This window comes from Eumetopias jubatus, unplaced genomic scaffold (genome assembly GCF_037043125.1).
Source record: "Eumetopias jubatus isolate StellerSeaLion01/CBP00866 unplaced genomic scaffold, mEumJub1_p1.0 scaffold_4, whole genome shotgun sequence".
Classification (NCBI taxonomy): Eukaryota; Metazoa; Chordata; class Mammalia; order Carnivora; family Otariidae; genus Eumetopias; species Eumetopias jubatus.
This window is the reverse complement of record NW_028274810.1, coordinates 87,961,149-87,979,600: the sequence shown is the minus strand read 5'-3', so window position 1 is coordinate 87,979,600 and position 18,452 is coordinate 87,961,149. Positions and strand designations below refer to the sequence as shown.

At 45.1% G+C, this 18,452-nt stretch overlaps 1 protein-coding gene across 3 annotated transcripts; it reads left to right on the top strand.

Annotated features, from left to right (window-relative positions):
• Positions 1-1,573: 1,573 nt before the first annotated feature.
• On the top strand, positions 1,574-18,104 carry MTFR1L (mitochondrial fission regulator 1 like). 3 transcript variants are annotated; one of them, XM_028113867.2, is made up of 7 exons: positions 1,574-1,646; positions 4,329-4,473; positions 4,963-5,067; positions 7,984-8,093; positions 8,324-8,535; positions 9,745-10,066; positions 17,103-18,104. In XM_028113867.2, exons 2-7 carry the CDS (start codon positions 4,450-4,452, stop codon positions 17,206-17,208), a joined length of 879 nt encoding a protein of 292 aa, XP_027969668.1. In that variant the 5' UTR covers positions 1,574-1,646; positions 4,329-4,449; the 3' UTR covers positions 17,209-18,104. The 3 variants fall into 3 exon arrangements, with proteins under 3 accessions (XP_027969668.1, XP_027969670.1, XP_027969669.1); XM_028113869.2 differs by having other exon boundaries at positions 1,593-1,675; positions 9,781-10,066; XM_028113868.2 differs by having other exon boundaries at positions 1,593-1,675.
• Positions 18,105-18,452: the final 348 nt, after the last annotated feature.

Sequence of the window (18,452 nt, the reverse complement as noted above, 5' to 3'; positions counted from 1 at the left end):
GAAAGGAAAGATGCTAAGCAGTGATAGAGTCTCAAATCGTAGCCTGGGCATGATCATAGGGGAAGGGTTCTGGAACATAAGCCACACCACAGAGTAGAATCTACCTTTTGTACCCTGTATCGGTCAGTCATTGACTTGGAAGGTGGAGTAAATTCCCAGGTGAGGACCTCTGTGCTCCCTCTTGTAAGTGCAATTTTCCAGGGAAGGGGGCAGCTGTGTGAAGCCAACACAGCAGCTGGAAGATGGGTTCACTGGCAGGGTAGAGGTGATCTGGGTTGGGCACCAAGACAGCATCTACCACCCCCAGGAAAGACAGCTAGGATGGATCTACAAGATCTGCCATTGGCCAGGAAGGAGAATCAATGATTAAACAACAATTTGCCATCCTGGAAAGAAAGCTGGACCTGGAAGTCAACCCTCATCATTTGAAATATGGTAAGGATCAGGATGGACAACTCTGAGGTCTCTGGCTAGGACAGCTATATAATTTGCAGGATCCAGTGCAAAATGAAAACTGTAGGACCCCTTGCCTAATTTATGTATACACACACACATATATAAATGTATATATATTATATATATATAACTAAATACACATATATACAAATATATATATATTTATACACACATACACACATATATATACAAGAGGACAACAGCAGAGCATTAAAGCAAGCAGAGTTCTGAGCAAGAGGCCCCGTGTGACTACCCAAACCCGTCCTCCTGTGAAGCCAGCCTGTCCCTGGCAGCTGGGACTCGCAGGCTTTGAGACCCAAGAACTGCAGCCTGGGGGCCAGGCACAGCTGTATCCTCAGGTCAGGGGAGGGCATGTGACCCAGGCCTGGATGCCATGGAGACCAGGACCGAGAGGGTTGAAGCGGGAGGGGGGAGTGGGTGAGTGAGCCTGGAAGGAATGTGGGTCTCTTTCCCAGTGCCTCTGGGGTCTTGCCCATTGATTTACTCTCACTGAATCTACCGTGTGTGTGTGTGTGTGTGTGTGTGTGTGTGTGTGCGCGCGTGTGTGTGTGTGCGCGCGTGTGTGTGTGTGTGAGAGAGAGAGATACATAAAGGCTAAAATAGAAGACAGCTACAAAGAGCTTTGAAGGGCAGTAGTCAGAGGAGAGAGAGGCCTCTTCTTGCCGGACAGAAGACTGTAGAGGGTCTTGGCTGGGAAGCTAGGCGCGTGCAGAGCCAACCAGGGCGAAATGAGGCAAGGCAAGAGGTAGGTCCGGAGGGCCTGGAACGCCAGGGGGAGGAGTCTTAAGTGTGCCTAGGCATAGGGACAGCAGACGCCACACAATCTGGGGTCCGGGCAGGGACGTAGACCTCCGCCGCTAGAGGTCGGATCAGGACTACCAGAGGAAAGCAGCAAGGAGGTGGAGACCGGCGGTGGATGCGGCCAATTAGGCCGCGGGGATCTCCAAGCGCCGTCAGCTTTTCCTAAGGGCCGGGCCAGCGTGGGCGTGGTCTCGGCAGTGGGCGTGGCCCCTTCCTCGGGATCTCCGCGTGAAGCCGCCTTCCGCCTTCCGAGGGCGCGCGGGGACGCCGCCCGGTGCGCAGCCGCAATGGATCGCTTCCGGGGGCGAGTCAGCGGAAGTGAGGGCGGTTGAGGCTGGGCGGCCCGCTGTGGTAGGAGGGGCCGTGAGGTGAGTGAGTCCCGCAGCCGGAGTCTGAGGTGAGAGTAGGTCCGAGTGCCTCTACGGAGGCGGGAGCGCCGTCTCCTAGCCCGACTGTCGGTGCGGCCTAGTGCCAGGCGCTGTGCGGAGACCGCGGCTCCTCTTTCCGCGCCAGTTCTCGCGGGAGCCCGTGTAGTCCGCCTCGTTCGGCTGAGGGTGGGAGGACTCAGTGCCCGGGGGGGTAGCTGCTCGCTCGAGTCACCCAGCTTCGGTGGCTGTGCTACAGCAGAGGCTTCTCGTTTCGGCCGCGCCACTTCGGCCGCCTCGCTCCTTCTGGGACCCGGGCCCAGGCCTGTGGGTCCGAGGGCCGCCAGGGCCGGCGGCGAGAACTTGGCCGACCTTGGCCCCTTGGGGTCGAGCCGTTACGGCGGAGAGGAGGCGGGTCCCGGGCAAGGTCCCCGCAGCGGCTCCCCCAGTGCAGCCGCAAGGGGCCCACGCGGGCTGTCGCTCGCCAGGTTCCACCGAGCGCGGCGGCCTCGGTGGGGCGCCCGGCGCCGGGGTGATGAGAGCAGACCCTGCCCCAGGGGAGCCCCGAGTCTCCTGCGGGAGAGCGTGTGTGAACAGGCCATGACAGCGGCCTGGAGAGGGGTCGTGGGAACGCAGGGGTGCTGAGAACCTGCGTTGCCAGCGAACTGGGGGGGAAGTCTTCGAGCCGATGACACTTGGGGCGGGGAGGGGGGCGAAGGCTAAGCCGGAGTTCTCCTTCGTTCGTGAGCAAACGTTGAAGTGCTCAGTGGGGACTAGGCAGGCACTGTGCTGTGCCTGGGGAAGCTCCTGCGCTGCGACGGACGGCAGGCTACGCGGGTTCTAATTACTATTGTGAGAGGACTCAGAAGGAAACGTGGGGTGCTGGGGGAGGGGAGGCAGTAAGGATCTGACTGTCGGGGAAAGGGAGGTGATGCTTGAGCTCTGAAGAATGAAGAAGAATGAGCTTGGTGAAGAACATGCTGGTGTTTCCGGCGGAGAGAGAGTGTGGATGGGAGCTGAGAGGCGGCCCGCGTGGCTGAAGGGCAAGGGGAACGTGGGAGGTGTGGCTGTCAGGTGGGCAGGGGCCCAATTGTAGGCCTTGGAGTTTGGTCGGGTTAGGTTGGGCCTGATTGTGGAGGGCCGGTGCCCGGTCTAGATGTCACCCTGATGGCTGTAGGGAGGGGCGGGGGTTAGACGGGAGCAACGTGTCCTAGAAAGATCCCTCTGGCTGCTGTGTTAGGCCTGAGTCTTTGGAGGTAAGTTTGGAGAGGAAGTGGCTGTAGTGTCCAGAGCGAGAAACACAGGGAAGCACTGTTCTGTGAAACTTGTGGCAGGCATTGACATTCAGCACAGAGCCTGGCACACAGAGGGACTTTGCTAAAAGCCTGGAACTGCACGGAGTTGAGCCCACGCAGAAGGCAGCAGCATCTAGACCAGACTTGAAGTGCTTTCTACTGGCGTGACCACTGAGTGACCTTAGACACTTCCCTTCCTCTCTCCAGCTTCCTTTCCCCATTTGTATTGTAAAGTGAGTGATAACTCCTCTCCCACAGGTGAAAGAGAAATCCTGCAAGGGAGGTTTCAGTCCATCCCCTGTGAAGAGCCTGTCCTTGGCTCCCCAGTGACTTCTTACCTGGGCATTCCCAGCCCTCATGACTCGACCACCGGTTTACCTTTCTCTGCTCTTTTTGCCTATGCCTCCCTCGCCTTCCTGTCCTGGACCTGTGCTATCGTTGCTGTTTTTCATCCCTTCCTACCCCCTCTGAACTCACCATAAGGCCTTGGGGCCAGGGGCCGCCACCTGCTTAGTGTACCTTTCTTAAGAGTGATACTCAGCCTTTGCTAGAATTATGTATTCAAGTCCTGTTTCTCTCATATTGTGTGTTCCTTGAGAGCACGTGTGTGTCTTCCTCCTTCCATAGCCCCTGCAGTGCCCAGCACGGGGCCTGACACAGTGGGTATTGTTACGTTTGATGAACAAGGGAATGAGTTCATTGATTGCATCTGCTCACCCTATAAGAGCAGCTGTGAAGAATACAGTCAGGAGTGATCCCATCCATCTGTGTCGTGTTTTAACCGTTCATTAAGCGCTTTAAAATCTTACCCTATTTTGCTGATTGATCCTTAAGGTAATCTAGGATGGCAGCTCTTGTCCTCTTTTTACATATGGAAAAACCAACATTCAGAATGGCTAAACGGGATAAAATTTTTGGCTCTTTTCCATGTAGTCCAGTAGACTGAGATTGACAAGAGCTGGTTGTTTATTCTACCGTTGTCTACCTTACACCTCCCCCTTGCCTAGACTCAGCAGTACTAGGCTTGGTGGCACATGCTGGGGCTTTTATACCCCATCTTCAAGAATGAATGCTGGGTTTGAATGGTACCTACAATTTGGCTTTTAAACTACCAAGAAAGTTCTTGCTACATCTCTACAAGTAATGCCTCAGGAAACCTAAGGGATCAGGAAGCTCCCAGAGTTGGCCAAGCTCATGCCACAGGTCTGGAACAGAACCTTCAAGGGTCTGGATTTGAAGCCATTGTTGGGTGAGGGCAGCCTCTTGGGTTGTTTTTCTCCCCTGTGAAACATCAGAGAAATCTTGGTGTTAGTTATAACTCTGCAGGACCTGGTTTTTATGGGGCTTGTGTGGTAGCCACTGAGTCTCCACTGTGGGGGTTGTTTCACAGGAAGAGAGATCTGATGTTCCTTAAAGATGGCCTGATATGAAGGAATCACGCCTCCAGCCTCCCCAAGCCCCCAGAGCTTCCCTGTGGCTGCCTTGTCCTTCAAGTCCAGGAGCTGGTTGAAATGTCAGGAATGGAAGCCAGTGTGGTAAGGGGCATTCCCAGGGCAGGGCTGTGGTGGGGAAGGGTTGAGCACTGGGCCTGCTGAAATTCTGTAGGAAATTCTGAGACTCTCCAATTAATTCTTCCTTTCCCCTGGAGGCGACCCTTCCACATACTCCCACCACTTGCCCCCAGTAGGCAAAACCAAGTGTGGTCTTGGGGGCTTTTAAGGAGTCAATGTGTGTCTGCCTTTCTGGGCAGAGGGAAGGGTGGGTAACCTATATGATCCCTATACCCAACTAATTCCTCATGCCTTCACTGGGTCCTCCCAGCATTTACCATGCCTTGGCAGCAGCAGATGTCCCCTTAAATGGCTGGCAACTGGGGAATCTGCCCTCACTTATATTGGGACTTGACCCACACACAGTGCCCTGTCCTTGGGATTGGGGACTTCAGTCTGCCTGCTAAAGGGGAGAAGGGTAGAATGGAACAGTAGTTGGACCCATCTCTGAGACTCCTTGTTTCTCTCCTTTAGACCATCCCAATCTGGCAAAACAAGCCACATGGGGCTGCTCGCAGTGTAGTGAGAAGAATTGGGACCAACCTGCCCCTGAAGCCATGTCCCCGGGCATCCTTCGAGGTAAGTATGCTGAAAGAGCAGGGTAAGTAGAGGCTCAGAGGCTCTGGGAGGATGGTGCTGCTTCTGTGCCCCGGACTACTTGGTGTTGCTAAGGCAGGTTGCTTTCCTGATCACTTTTTCATTTTGTCAAGAAATATTTATTAAGTGCATATAATGGATACCGGTCACTGTGCCTTCCTGATTGCACACACAACTATGACCACAACAGACTTCCAGTCTGTTCATAAATGAATAACCTTGCATCTTTGATGCCACTAAGTGACTAAGATTTCATCAGGCTCCTGCAGTCCAGTTCATCAGAGTAGGCCAAAGGCCCTTGCTAAGCCAGATTCCCAGAGTAGCCATGTCTTTGCCCTGAGGTGTTTGCCTGCAACCCTGGCAGGTCTCCATGTGAGACACTGAGTGTTGTGTGACTGAGTCAAACTCTGCTTTTCTTACTAGCCCTAAGACTTGACCACTTAGCCGTCTATTTTTATGTTTCCCTGAGGCCATTACTCCCCATCCTTTTCTTTCTGGCCAAGTCTGGCCACTCCTTTACTAGAGCACTTAAGGCTTACCTCTGTATCTAGGGGCCTTTAGCACTGACTCTGCAGCAGATTCTTGCCTGGCACATGTCTTTGAGAACTCCCCCACCCCGCCACTCTGCAGTGGAAAGCTAAGTAGCATTTATTAGTCCCAGCTACCTCCCTCTAAGAATTAATGGTTAAGAACCACCTCCAGGCTAGATACTTAAGACATGTACGTTTGGGGGAACTGGGACACAAGAGAAGTACTTCAGCTTTCTGCCTACACAGAGGAAACAAATATATGCCTGAAAAGACATGGGCCCAGTGGAAACAGAAATGAAGGAGGCTGAGTTTCTGTATCAGATGCTGAGCTGTGAAATTGTGGGAACTCGTTCTGGGGTCAGAAATGGTGTCAGGGTTGGTATTAGAGTCAGGAATGGAGTTGGAAGTATGTGATGTGGGGTGGCTATGCTGTGCCCTGGGATAGCCAGTTATCCAGATTTGCCTAAATGGCATGGGCAGGATGTGGTCCTAGCTGCCTCAAGCATCAGAAACAAAGGGAAGCACAACTAGGGAGTGTGAGGGACTCAGTGGATGTTGCCCCTACACTTGGCTATAACCTCTTCAGTCCTTTGGCCAGATGCTTCTGGGCAGGGACGATCAAGGGCACAGGCTCCCACAGATCAGGAGTAGGCGTGAATAGTATTAGTAATACTAGCTAACATTTTCTGAGCACATACTGTATGCCAGGCACTGTGCTAAATACTTCATATGTTTTAACGCATTTAATTGTCAATAGCGGAGCAGCATTCTGGAAAGGAAAACAAATGGAGGCTTCCCCTAAATGGCCTATTTTAGCAGTAACTTTGGGTCAGTGGAAGTCCTTTCCTGTGTAATCTTGGAGCATCACATTGCTCCTATGAGATCCAGGTTCCCTATCTAAAAGCTAGAGCTATATGGGGTGCCTGAGTTGGCTCAGTTGGTTAAGCGGCTGCCTTCGGCTCAGGTCATGATCCTGGAGTCCCGGGATTGAGTCCCACATCGGGCTCCCTGCTCAGCATTGAGTCTGCTTCTCCCTTGGATCCTCCCCCGCTCATGCTCTCTCTATCTCATTCTCTGTCTCAAATAAATAAATAAAATCTTTTAAAAAATAAAATAAAAGCTAGAGCTATCAGCTCCTGATCCATCTACCAATCTATAGCAGAAACATCTGAATTTAACTCACGTGTAGAAACTGTCCCTGGATTTCTGTTGTAAATTAATTCCCTTATTTAAAGGAACTGTACTGATTTTTTAAATTTACCCATACAAAAATATTAAATCGTGAAAAGTGAAAAAAGAAAGGAAAATAAATTACATATAATCACACACTCATCACACAAAATAGTTAATAATGTTTTGGTGTAGTTCCTTTCCATCTTTTTCTAGATGCATGTGTTTTTGTTTTTGTTTTTTTTACTTTGTTACAATCATAGCATGATTGAATCCTCCTGATCTTTCATTTAACATAAAGTCACTCAGACTTGTCTGTTCCCTGGTTATTGTTCATCTGAGTTGAGGGGCTATTTTAAGGAATCCTCTTGTTTTGGTATGATTAATCATTTCTTTTTATTTAAATCCAAATATTAAAATTATCCGGTTTGCTTAAAGCAGAGTTGCTATAACAGTGTAGATCCCAATTAGCTATGGAGGTGTTGTAAAGAGCCAGCCCAAGAAACTTCTTGTTGATGTCCTTGTACCTGTATTCTCATAGCTTCAGAAAGCAAGGTGCTCTTAGTGGCCATCTCTGTTGAAAGGTATCTCTCACCAGTCCCACTGAAGACTCTTTTGCTCCAGCCAGGGGTCAGCAAATGTTTTAAGAGGCTAAATAGTAAATATTTTAGTGTGGGGGCCATAACTACTGTTAAAACTACTCACTTCTGCAGTTGCGGCTTAAAAAATAACACAGACGATACTTAAGTGAATGGGTGTGACTTTCCAATAAAAGTTTATATATAAAAATAGGTCCCAATCCTGCTCTAGGCCACCATGTTTTGCTTGGAAGATAGAACAGCCTCATAACTGATCTCTTCACTCTCTCAAGCATGTTCTACACAGCAGCCAGAGTAATCTTTCAAAATCTGATTCTTACTCAGAATCTTCCAGTGGCTCATTATTGGTCTTAGAATCAAAGTTATTAATTCACTTTCCTGCCTCTTGCAAACCGCCCTTTACCCCCAGCTCTGTCCAGGTGTGCTGAACTACTTGTAATCCCACCAACTCTTTTCTGTCCTTTTTCCAACCAGGAACTGTCTTCTCCCCTCTCTAGGAAGTCTTCCTGATATTTAGGTGCCCCTCCTTTTTGTTTTGCAGTCTTTGATAGTCTCATGATGTCAATAAATGTTTTTTGATGACTTTTGCTTCCTTGTAGACCCTGCCCAACATCTCTGATCTGTGTCTGAGGGATGTACCCCCAGTCCCTACTCTGGCTGACATCGCCTGGATTGCTGCGGATGAAGAGGAGACATATGCCCGGGTCAGGTAGCTGAGGCAGTAGCTGGTCTGCTGGGGAATGGGGAGCTCCTTCCCACATGAGGTGGCAGGCAACAGGGGAAGTGCTTATGAGGGGCTGAGGGCAACAGGAACAAAAGCTATGGGCTCTGAGTGGGAGCAGAGCCTGGCTGTGTTACTTGTGTAGGAATGGGTGAAGGAATTTTAGAAGGGGTGCAGTGGCTGGCTGTCTCTGACATACTTGTCTTTCCCTGGTCCAGAAGTGACACACGGCCCCTGAGGCATACCTGGAAGCCCAGCCCTTTGATTGTCATGCAGCGCAATGCCTCAGTGCCCAACCTGCGTGGGTCCGAGGAGAGGCTTCTGGCCTTGAAGAAGCCAGCCCTGCCAGCCCTAACCCGCACCACAGAGCTGCAGGATGAGTTGAGCCACCTGCGCAGCCAGATTGCTAAGATAGTGGCAGCTGATGCAGGTAGGAGCCCTTGAGTCAGGGCCAGAACTTAGCAGGTTGTTCCTTTACCTCTGGCTTTTGGTACAGGATAAGGGTAGGAAAATGATGGTCCGTGGTTCAGGGGAACAAAGGCCCAGGGCTCTGGGGTTGTCCTGAGGACTGGCTAGCCTGTAGTACTCCTTGGCTGGTTTCCATCAGCCATTTTGGGCTGACTGGTTTGATTAGGTACAAAATCTTCACTTAACCTGTGACCCCCGCAGATTCCCTCCCTTGGCTACAAAAACCAACACCCTCTTCCATGAGCCCTCAAGCAGCTTCCCTTTTCAATGAGAAATAAGGATTCCCCACCATTAAGAGAGAGATCCCCTTTAAGCTATCTTCCTATCTACATATCTTCCCTTTCCTTGTTCCCCCAGAGACCTCTCTATCCCTCCACCTGTCTGTCTGCAGTTAAGGCAGAAGCACCATTGGAAATGGATGGGAGTCTGCCTTGACCCAGTGCATGAAACACCAACATTGGCTCTCTCCCAAGCTGCCCAGGGTTTATCATCCTGTTCGTTCTATCCATCCTCACTTTTTTGCTCCTTGTCAACTTAAAGTCATAGCTCCCAAACCTTACCTATTGGTAAAATTCTCATATATTTAATTCGCTCATATGGCAGTTTAATAGAGGAATTGTACTTGAATTTTCCATTTTATATTGGCTACATTTTTGTCATCCAAGAATCAAGATGAAGTAGTTGATGAAAAATGAAACAAAATCTTTTGTTTTGGAAATTCTTTCAAGATTTGAGAAACTAGGACGACTACACCATTCTGTTTTTGCTATTTCTTCACGTCACGGATAGGAGCACAGTCACAAGCACTAGCCCAGTTAGAGAAAAGGACACATTCTGGCCTTTGTCACCGTGGCTTTGGTAGAAGTAGGGCAGTCACTCCATATAGCCCACTGCAGAATGGGAGCTTTTAGAAGCCTAAGCCTTTATGGGTGGGTTTTTCCACCCTCACAGAACACTGGAAGAGCTCAGTGCTTTTCCATCTTCTTTAGATTCTGAGAGGGGTGGGTAGTGGAGGAATCTCCACAGGCTTACAGATAACATCCTGGGCTCTCCTAGGATGTCATGTCAAGCGCAGGAAATGAATGTTTGATAGGCAGTGCTTGTAGGGAAAAGATACTACTGCTGTATTCTAGTCCCAATGTCCATCCATGCCTGTTGTTTTCTCTTTCAGCTTCGGCTTCATTAACGCCAGATTTCTTATCTCCAGGAAGTTCAAATGTCTCTTCTCCCTTACCTTGTTTTGGATCCTCATTCCACTCTACAACTTCCTTTGTCATTAGTGACATCACCGAGGAGACCGAGGTAGAGGTCCCTGAGCTTCCATCAGTCCCCCTGCTTTGTTCTGCCAGCCCTGAATGTTGCAAACCAGAACACAAAGCTACCTGCAGCTCGTCTGAAGAGGATGACTGTGTCTCTCTGTCCAAGGCCAGCAGCTTTGCAGATATGATGGGGATCCTAAAGGACTTTCACCGGATGAAACAGAGCCAAGATCTGTAAGTATGTGATAAGGAGCTCTGGTGGTGTGTTTACTGTTTAAATCGCCTGTGGCCAATGATCTAGTAGAAAGAATTTACAAAGTTAAGTCTTCAGTAGTAGCTGTGTATTACTTCATTCACAAAGCTTGCCTGCTTAATAACACCTTGGGCTCCAGTTTGAGGAAAAAACATTTTACATTTGGTTGGGGTGATCTAACCCAATCATTAGTAGAAATTTTACAAGAAGGCTCATCTAATCCAACTTCTGTCCCCCAAACTGGTAGACTTATTTTTGATGGAAGGAGAATTTCATAAAGTTGGGGTTTCTGCTTTAAAATACAGTGGTCCCTTACGCAAACCAGCTCTCCAAATCCAGGCATTTGAGACTCTAAACCTGGCTGTCCAGCAGAACTGCTAAGATTTGTTATAAATACACAAACTTACTAAAGCAGAACCCCCAAGGAGTGGAGCCTTTGTCTGGGGATCTTTTTTCCTTTGTTAATGGAAAGAGCTGGGTTGATGACTAAAAATGAGAAAGTAGCAACATCAGCAAAGATTCAGAAGTGTGACAAACTGATCTTATACCTACCTAACGACCAGTAAAATGTCTTCATAAGGATGTATATAAGTTCACTAGAATTTAAAGCACCAATTTTCTAGATATTTTTGATGTGTTAGGTAACTCAAACCTACCCCAATCTGGAGTTGGTTTTGTTCCCATAGTTCCCTTGTGATGTGAACATTTTACTATGAATTCTAGATCTCTTATAAAAACCTCTGGAAAAAGCCTTAATAACAGATAAGTAATCTGCCTGATAAAGAATTCAAAGGTCATAAAGATGCTCACCAAACTGGGGAGAGTGGATGAACAAGGAACTTCAACAAAGAGATGGAAAATACACCAAAGTACTAAATAGAAGTCACGGAGCTGATGAACACAGTAACTAAAAAATTCATCTAGTTTGCCCTGAACTCCTCTAATAGGAGTAACAGAAGTAACAAAAGGAAGGATAAGTGAACTAAAAGACAAAGCAGTAGAACTCCCCCAATCAGAGCAACAAGTAGAAAAAAGAATGGAAAAAAAAAAGTAAAGATAGCTTGCGGGACATCAAATGGACTAATGTTCTCATTATAGGGCTCCCAGAGGAAGAGAAAGGTACAGAAGTCTTATTTGAAAATAGAATGGCTGAGGGGCACCTGGGTGGCTCAGTTAAGCATCTGTCTTCGGCTCGGGTCATGATCCCAGGGTCCTGGGATGGAGCCTGCCTCTCCCTCTGCCCCTCCCCCCGCTTGTGCTTGGATCTCTCGCTCTCTCTCAAATAAATAAATAAAATCTTTAAAAAAAGAAAATAGAATGGTTGAAAATGTCCCTAATGTGGGGAAGCAAACAGACATCCAGATCCAGGAGGCCCAGAGAGTTGCAAATAAGATGAACCCAAAGAGACCCTAAAAGCCACAAGAGAAAAATAACTTACATAAAAGGGAACCCCCATAAGACTACCAACACGTTTTTCAGCAGATACTTTGCAGGCCAGAGGGAGTAAGAAAGACAATATATTCAAAATGCTGAAAGAAGAAAACTTCCAACCAAGCAAAGTTATCAGAACTAAAGAGAGTTTTCCAGACAAGCAAAACTCAAAGGAGTTTATCACGACTAAATCAGCCTTAGAAGAAATGTTAAAATGACCTCTTTAAGCTGAAAAGAGCACTAGTAAGTAACAGGAACACATATCAAAGAATAACTCACTGGAAAGATGATAAAAATAGTGGATTCATCACTTACTAAGGTCAAAAAGACAAAAGTAAAAATAACTGATTACAATAATTAAGGAATACACAAGATAAAAAGATGTAAAATGTGACATCAGAAACATGGGAGTAAAAACGATGAGCTTTAGAATGTGATCAAACTTAAGTTGGCAACTATTTTATCAACTTAAAATAGACTTACAGATACGTTGTTATACTTAAGGCTAATCTTACCTACAAAACAAAACCCTATGGTAAATACACAAAGATAAAAAGGAATATAAGCATACCACTAGAGAATGTCATCAAACCACAAAGGAAGAGAGCCAGAGAAGAAAGGAATAGAGAACTACAGAAATAGAAAACAGTAAAATGGCAATAAGTACATATTTATCAATAATTCTGCTTTAAATGTAAATGGACTCTGATCAAAAGAGTGGCTAAATTAATTAAAAAACAAAACCTATATGTTGCCTACAAGAGACTCCTTTAGATGTAAAAACACACAAAGTGAAGGGATAGAAAAAGATACTCTGTATAAATAAAAACCAAAAGAAAGCCCGGGGTGTCTATACTTATATCAGAAAAAAAGTCAACTTGAAAACAAAGATTGTAACAAGACAAAGAGCATTATATAATAATAAAAGAGTCACTCCAACAAGAGATGATATAACATTTGTAAATATTTATGAATATATAAAGCAAATACTAACAGACATGAAGGGAGAAACAACCATACAATAATAGCAGGGGACTTAAACACCCCACCTGTATCAACTGATAGATCATCCAGACAGAAAACAAGAAAACACTGGCCTTAAATGACCTGTTAGACTGGGTAGACTTAACATGTGTACAGAACATTCCTTCCAAAACCAGGAGAATATACATTCTCAAGTGCACATGGAACTTTTTCCAGGCTAGATCATGTGGTAGGGCACAAAACAAGTCTGAATAAATTTAAGAAGACTGAAATATCAAGCATCTTTTCCAACTACAGTGATATGAAACTAGAAATGAGTTACACAAAATCTGTGGAAAATTCACAAATATGTGGAGATTAAACATCATCTACTGAACAACTGGGTGGGGGGTGGGGTCAAATCAGAAACCAAAAAAATACCTTGACACCAAAGGGCGCCTGGGTGGCTCATTTAGCATCTGCCTTCAGCTCGGGTCATGATCCCAGGGTCCTGGGATCGAGCCCCACATTGGGCTCTCTGCTCAGAGGGAAGCCTGCCTCTCCCTCTCCCACTCCCCCTGCTTGTGTCCCCTCTCTCTCTGTCTCTCCATCAAAATAAATAAATAAAAATAAAATAAAACCTTGACACAAACAAAATGGAAATATACCAAAATTTAGGAGATGCAGCAAAAACAGTTTCTAAGAGGGACGTTCATAGCAGTGAGTGCCCATCTCAAGAAACAAAATTCCCAAATAACACAACTTCACACCTTAAGGAACCAGAAAAAAAAAAAAGCAAATGAAACCCCAAGTTAGTAGAAGGAAGGAGATAACAGGGATTAAAGCAGAAATAAATGAAATAGAAACTAAAAAGCAACAGAAAAGATGAAAGTAATTGATGGGTCCTTGAAAAGATAAATAAAATTGACAAATCTCTAGCCAGAATCACCATAAAGAGGACTCAAAATCAGAAATGAAAGATACTACAACTAATAACACAGACACCAAAGGATAAGAGACTATAAAAATTATATGCCAACAAATGGACAACCTAAAAGAAATGGATAAATTCCTAGAAACATACAATCTACCAAGACTGAATCATAAAGAAATAGAAAATCTGAACAGATTGATTACTAGTAAGGAGATTAAATCAGTAATCAAAAACCTCCCAATGAATAAAAATCCAGGACCATGTAGATGGCTTCATTGGGTGAATTCTACTAAACATTCAAAGAATACCAGTATTTCTTAAACTCTTCCAAAAAAGAGAAGATGAGGGAACTCTTTCAAATTCATTTTACAAGGCCAGCATTATCCTTACACCAAAACCATACAATGACACCAGGAGAAAATAAAATTATAGGCCAATATCCCTGATGAACATAGATGCAAAAATCCTCAACAAAATATTAGCAAACTGAATTCAACAATACCTTAAAAGGTATATAATCCTTTTATATCAAGTGGGGTTTATTCAAGGAATGCAAGGATAGTCCAACAATCTACAAATCGATACGATGTACCATAGTAATAAAACAAAGGATAAGAGTCATATTCATCTCAATAGATACAGAAAAAGCATTCAACAGAATTCAACATCCATTTGTGATAAAAAAAAAAAACTTTCAACAAAGCAGGTATAGAAAGAACATACCTCAACATAATAATAAAGGCCAGATATGACAAGCCCACAGCTAACATCACACTCCACGGTAAAAGCTGAAAGCTTTTCCTCTAAGATGAGGAATAAGAAAAAGATGCCCATTCGCCACTTTAGTCAACATAATATTGGAAGTCCTAGCCTGAGCAATTAGGCAAAAAAAAGAAAGAACAGGCATCCAAACTGGAAAGGAAGAAGTAAAACTCACTATTTGCAGATGACATGAAATACAGAAAACCCTAAAAACTCAAAAAAATTGTTGGAATAAAGGAATTCAGTAACGTTGCAGGATACAAAATAAGTCAAAATCAGTTGTGTTTCTATACACTACTGACAGACTATCAGAGAAATTAGCAACCCCATTTACAATTTCATCAAAAGAACAGAATACCTAGGATAAAAATTAAGGACGTGAAAGAGCTGTATCCTGAAAACTACAAGACATCAAGGAAGGAAATTAAAGGAAACAAATATTCCATGCTCATGGATTGTAAAAATATCGTAAAAATATCCGTACTACCCAAAGCAGTCTACAGATTCAATGCAAATGCTATCAAAAGTCCAATGGCATTCTTTACAGAACTAGAAGAAAGTATCCCTAAAATTTGTATGGAACCCCAAAGACCCCAAATGGCCAAAGCAATCTTGAGAAAGAACAACACTGAAGGCATCACACTCCCTAATTTCAAACTCTATTACAAAACTGTAGTAATTAAAACAAAATGGTATTGGCATAAAAACAAATCATTGGAGCACAACAGAGCCCAGAAATAAACACACGCATATATGGTCAGTTTACAACAAAGGACCCAGGAACATACAGTAGGGAAAAGACAGTCTCTTCCATAAATGGTGCTAGGACAACTGGACAGCCACATACAAATGAATCTCAACCACTATCTTACACAGGCAGTAAGCTCCTTGACATAGGTCATGGCAATGATATGTTTTCAACCAGACACTAAAAGCAACACAAGCAAAAATAAACAAGTGGGACTGTATCAAAGTAAAAAGCTTCTGCACAGCAAAGGAAACCATCAACAAAATGAAAACAACCTATTGCATGGGAGAAAATATTTGCAAATCATATATCCAATAAGGGTTAATATCCAAAATATATAAAGAACTCATACAACTCAATAGCAAGAAATGAAAAGACAAGACCAAAAACCCAGTCTGATTAAAAAAATGGGTATAGGACTCAGATATTTTTCCAGAGAAGACATATGGATGACCAATAGGCACGTGAAAAGATGCTGAACATGACTAATCATCAGAGAAATGCAAATCAAAACCACAAATTTCACCTCACACCTGTTAGAAAGACTTATCAAAAAGATAAAAAATAAGTATTGGCAAGGATGCAGAGAAAAGGGAACCCTTGTGACTATGGATAGGAATGTAAATTGGTGCACACACTATGGAAAACAGTATGCAGGTTCCTCAAAAAATTAAATAGAACTACCACATGAGGGGTGCCTGGTTGGCTCAGTTGGTTAAGCATCTGACTCTTGATTTCAGCTCAGGTCATGATTTCAGGGTCTTGAGAATGGGCATGGAACCTGCCTAAGATTCTCTCTCTCCCCCTCCCCCCCACCCAAAAACCTACCATATGACCCAGCAAGTCCACTTCTGGGTATTATCCAAAAACAAAAACACTTAACTTGAGAAGATAGATGCACCCCCATATTCACTGCAACATTATTTACAATAGCCAAGATAACGGAAAAAACTAAGTGTCCATCAGGGGATGAATGGATAAAGAAATTGTGGTATATATACAGAATGGAATGTTATTCAGCCTTAAAAAAGACTGAAATCTTGCCATTTGCCTCCCTCTCTCTCCCCCTCTCTAAAAAAAAAGGTTGGGGGCACCTGGGTGGCTCAGTTGGGTTAAGCATTTGACTCTTGATTTCATCTCAGGTCATGATCTCAGGGTTGTGTGATGAGCCCTGTCTTGGGCTCTGTGCAGCATGGAGCCTGCCTAAGATTCTCTCTTTCCCTTTCCCTCTGCCCTTCACCCCCCGTCTTTTTTTTTTTTTTAAGATTTTATTTATTTGTCAAAGAGAGCACACACAAGGGGAGCGGCAGGCAGAGGAAGAAGCAGGCTCCTTGCTGAGCAAGGAGCCTGATGTGGCACTCAATCCCAGGATGCTGGGATCATGACCTGAGCAGAAGGCAGACACTTAACCAACTGAGCCACCCAGGCATCTTGCCATTTGTAACAATATAATGACTAGAGGGCATTATGCTAAGTGAAATAAGCCAGACAGAAAACTATAGGATCACATATGTGAATCTAAATTAAAACAAAACAACAAAAAACCAAGCTTGTAGATAATAAAGAACAGATTGGTGCTTGCCAGAGGCTGGGGGTGGGAATGGGGGAAATAGGTGAAGGGTGTCAAAAGGTAAAAAAGAAATTTAAAACTTTTTAATTAAAAAAAAAAGGTTGTACCTATATGTTTCCAATTAAAAACATCTCAGAGCTCCTCTGATGAGCAGACAAGGTTGTAGGAAATCCTCAGCACACCTTTTCCCCAGAACTAATAGTAAAGGTCAGAACAGCCACGTCCGCAGTCACTTCCCCTGCTGACCTGGGGAAATGCTAGTAAGACAAGACAGCAACAGAAGGTGGGAGCAGAAGCTTAGCTACAGTAGGCCAACTCTAACTGGTTGATAGTCCTTTACTCTTGCCCACATTTTATAGCCATTTCAGGAAATAGTAAAGCATTCAGTTAAACTAGCTAGCTTGGTTTTGGACTCTGGATTTGCTACTTACTGGCTGAGCGCCTGTTGACTTTGGGCAAACTGTAGAACACTTCTGTTTCCGTTTCCTCATCTGAAAAGACTTCTTGGTAAGATTGTTGTGAGGACTAAATGAGATAATGTATTCAAAGACACAAAACACTGCCCAAGAGCAAGTACTTCATAAATACAAGCTGTTATTTTGTCTCCAGGAACCGGAGTTTATTGAAGGAGGAAGACCCAGCTGTCCTTATCTCTGAGGTCCTAAGGAGGAAGTTTGCTCTGAAGGAAGAAGATATTAGTAGAAAAGGAAACTGACAGAACTCAGCTCTGCAAATTCAGTCTCATGCTCCTGGAATTCCTTCAATAGCTGCCTTCCTCACCACAGACCTTTTTGCCTCTCAGAAATCTTTTGCAACAGTCTTGCCGAAAGCTAGAGCTTGGACTGAAAGAGCAAAGTTGGATCATGCTTCCTTTGCTTTAAACCTTAGCAGAAGCTAAGGCCTGTTTTGCACCAAGACACTTGTTACAGGTAAATGTATAGGTTGGAATGTCTCCGTCCAAAGGGTGAGACAGAAGTTGGGTTTTTCCTTGCCTCTGTGTGAAAATAGGTCCTAAATGAATGGCTTACTTCACTGCATTAGACCCCATAACTGGTCTCACCGGACACTTTGTGCCCAGCTGTCACTCTCAGCGGCTTCCTTGCAGCAGAGCAGGGCTGAGGGCTGAGGGGCTATAAATGTTTATATGTGTTGACAGGGCAGGGAAAATCTTATGCTGCTCCATCATAAACTGACACCAGTGCCCAGCAATCACCCTCTCCCTCTTTCCTGTCCCTAGATGTAGAGGTCAGACCTCTGGACCAGCTGACACTTGGGCTGCTGCTGGGAGGCCTGGGTTTTTTTCTTAAATATATTTTGTAATACTGTACAACCAAATCTACCCTCCCAGGCCGTGGGGCCTCATGGTTCCACTGATTGAAAATGCTTTCTCTTCCATGGACTTTAGCTTAAGCCCAGTAGGAAAGAGAAATGGGAAGGAGAAACAGAGCACCATCCTTCTTCCAGGCCCTTGACTGCTCCTTTGCACTGGGCCAAGGCTTGTACCTACCACACCATGCATGACTCAGAAGCCCTCAGGTCCCTTTCTCTACGGTATGTATCCTGTGTGTGTTTGGGTTGAAGCACTACCTGATATTAAATGAAGGATATGGAGAGACGGTGCATGTGCTGTTTGTCTCTGCGCTGTAACCACCTGGTATCATGAGTATAGGATTCCTGTTAATTTTAAGGTATGTGAACTCTCATAAACAGTTCCTGGCTTCCCCTCTTTTCTTATAAAGTCCCGCCTACATAAAAGAAAACTTCCGTAGGGAGCCTCTTTTCCCTTTCTGTAGGGATTTTACCCTAAACTCTTAAGTAGTTCCATCTTAGAACTTGCACACTTGCCCCCTAGAGGCTATTTAAGCCTCTTAAAGTAGCACACCTGCAACATGGGAAACTGCCACCTGGTGGATAACATCTTGGATAGACACGGGTGTTAAGATGGGACCCATGGCAATG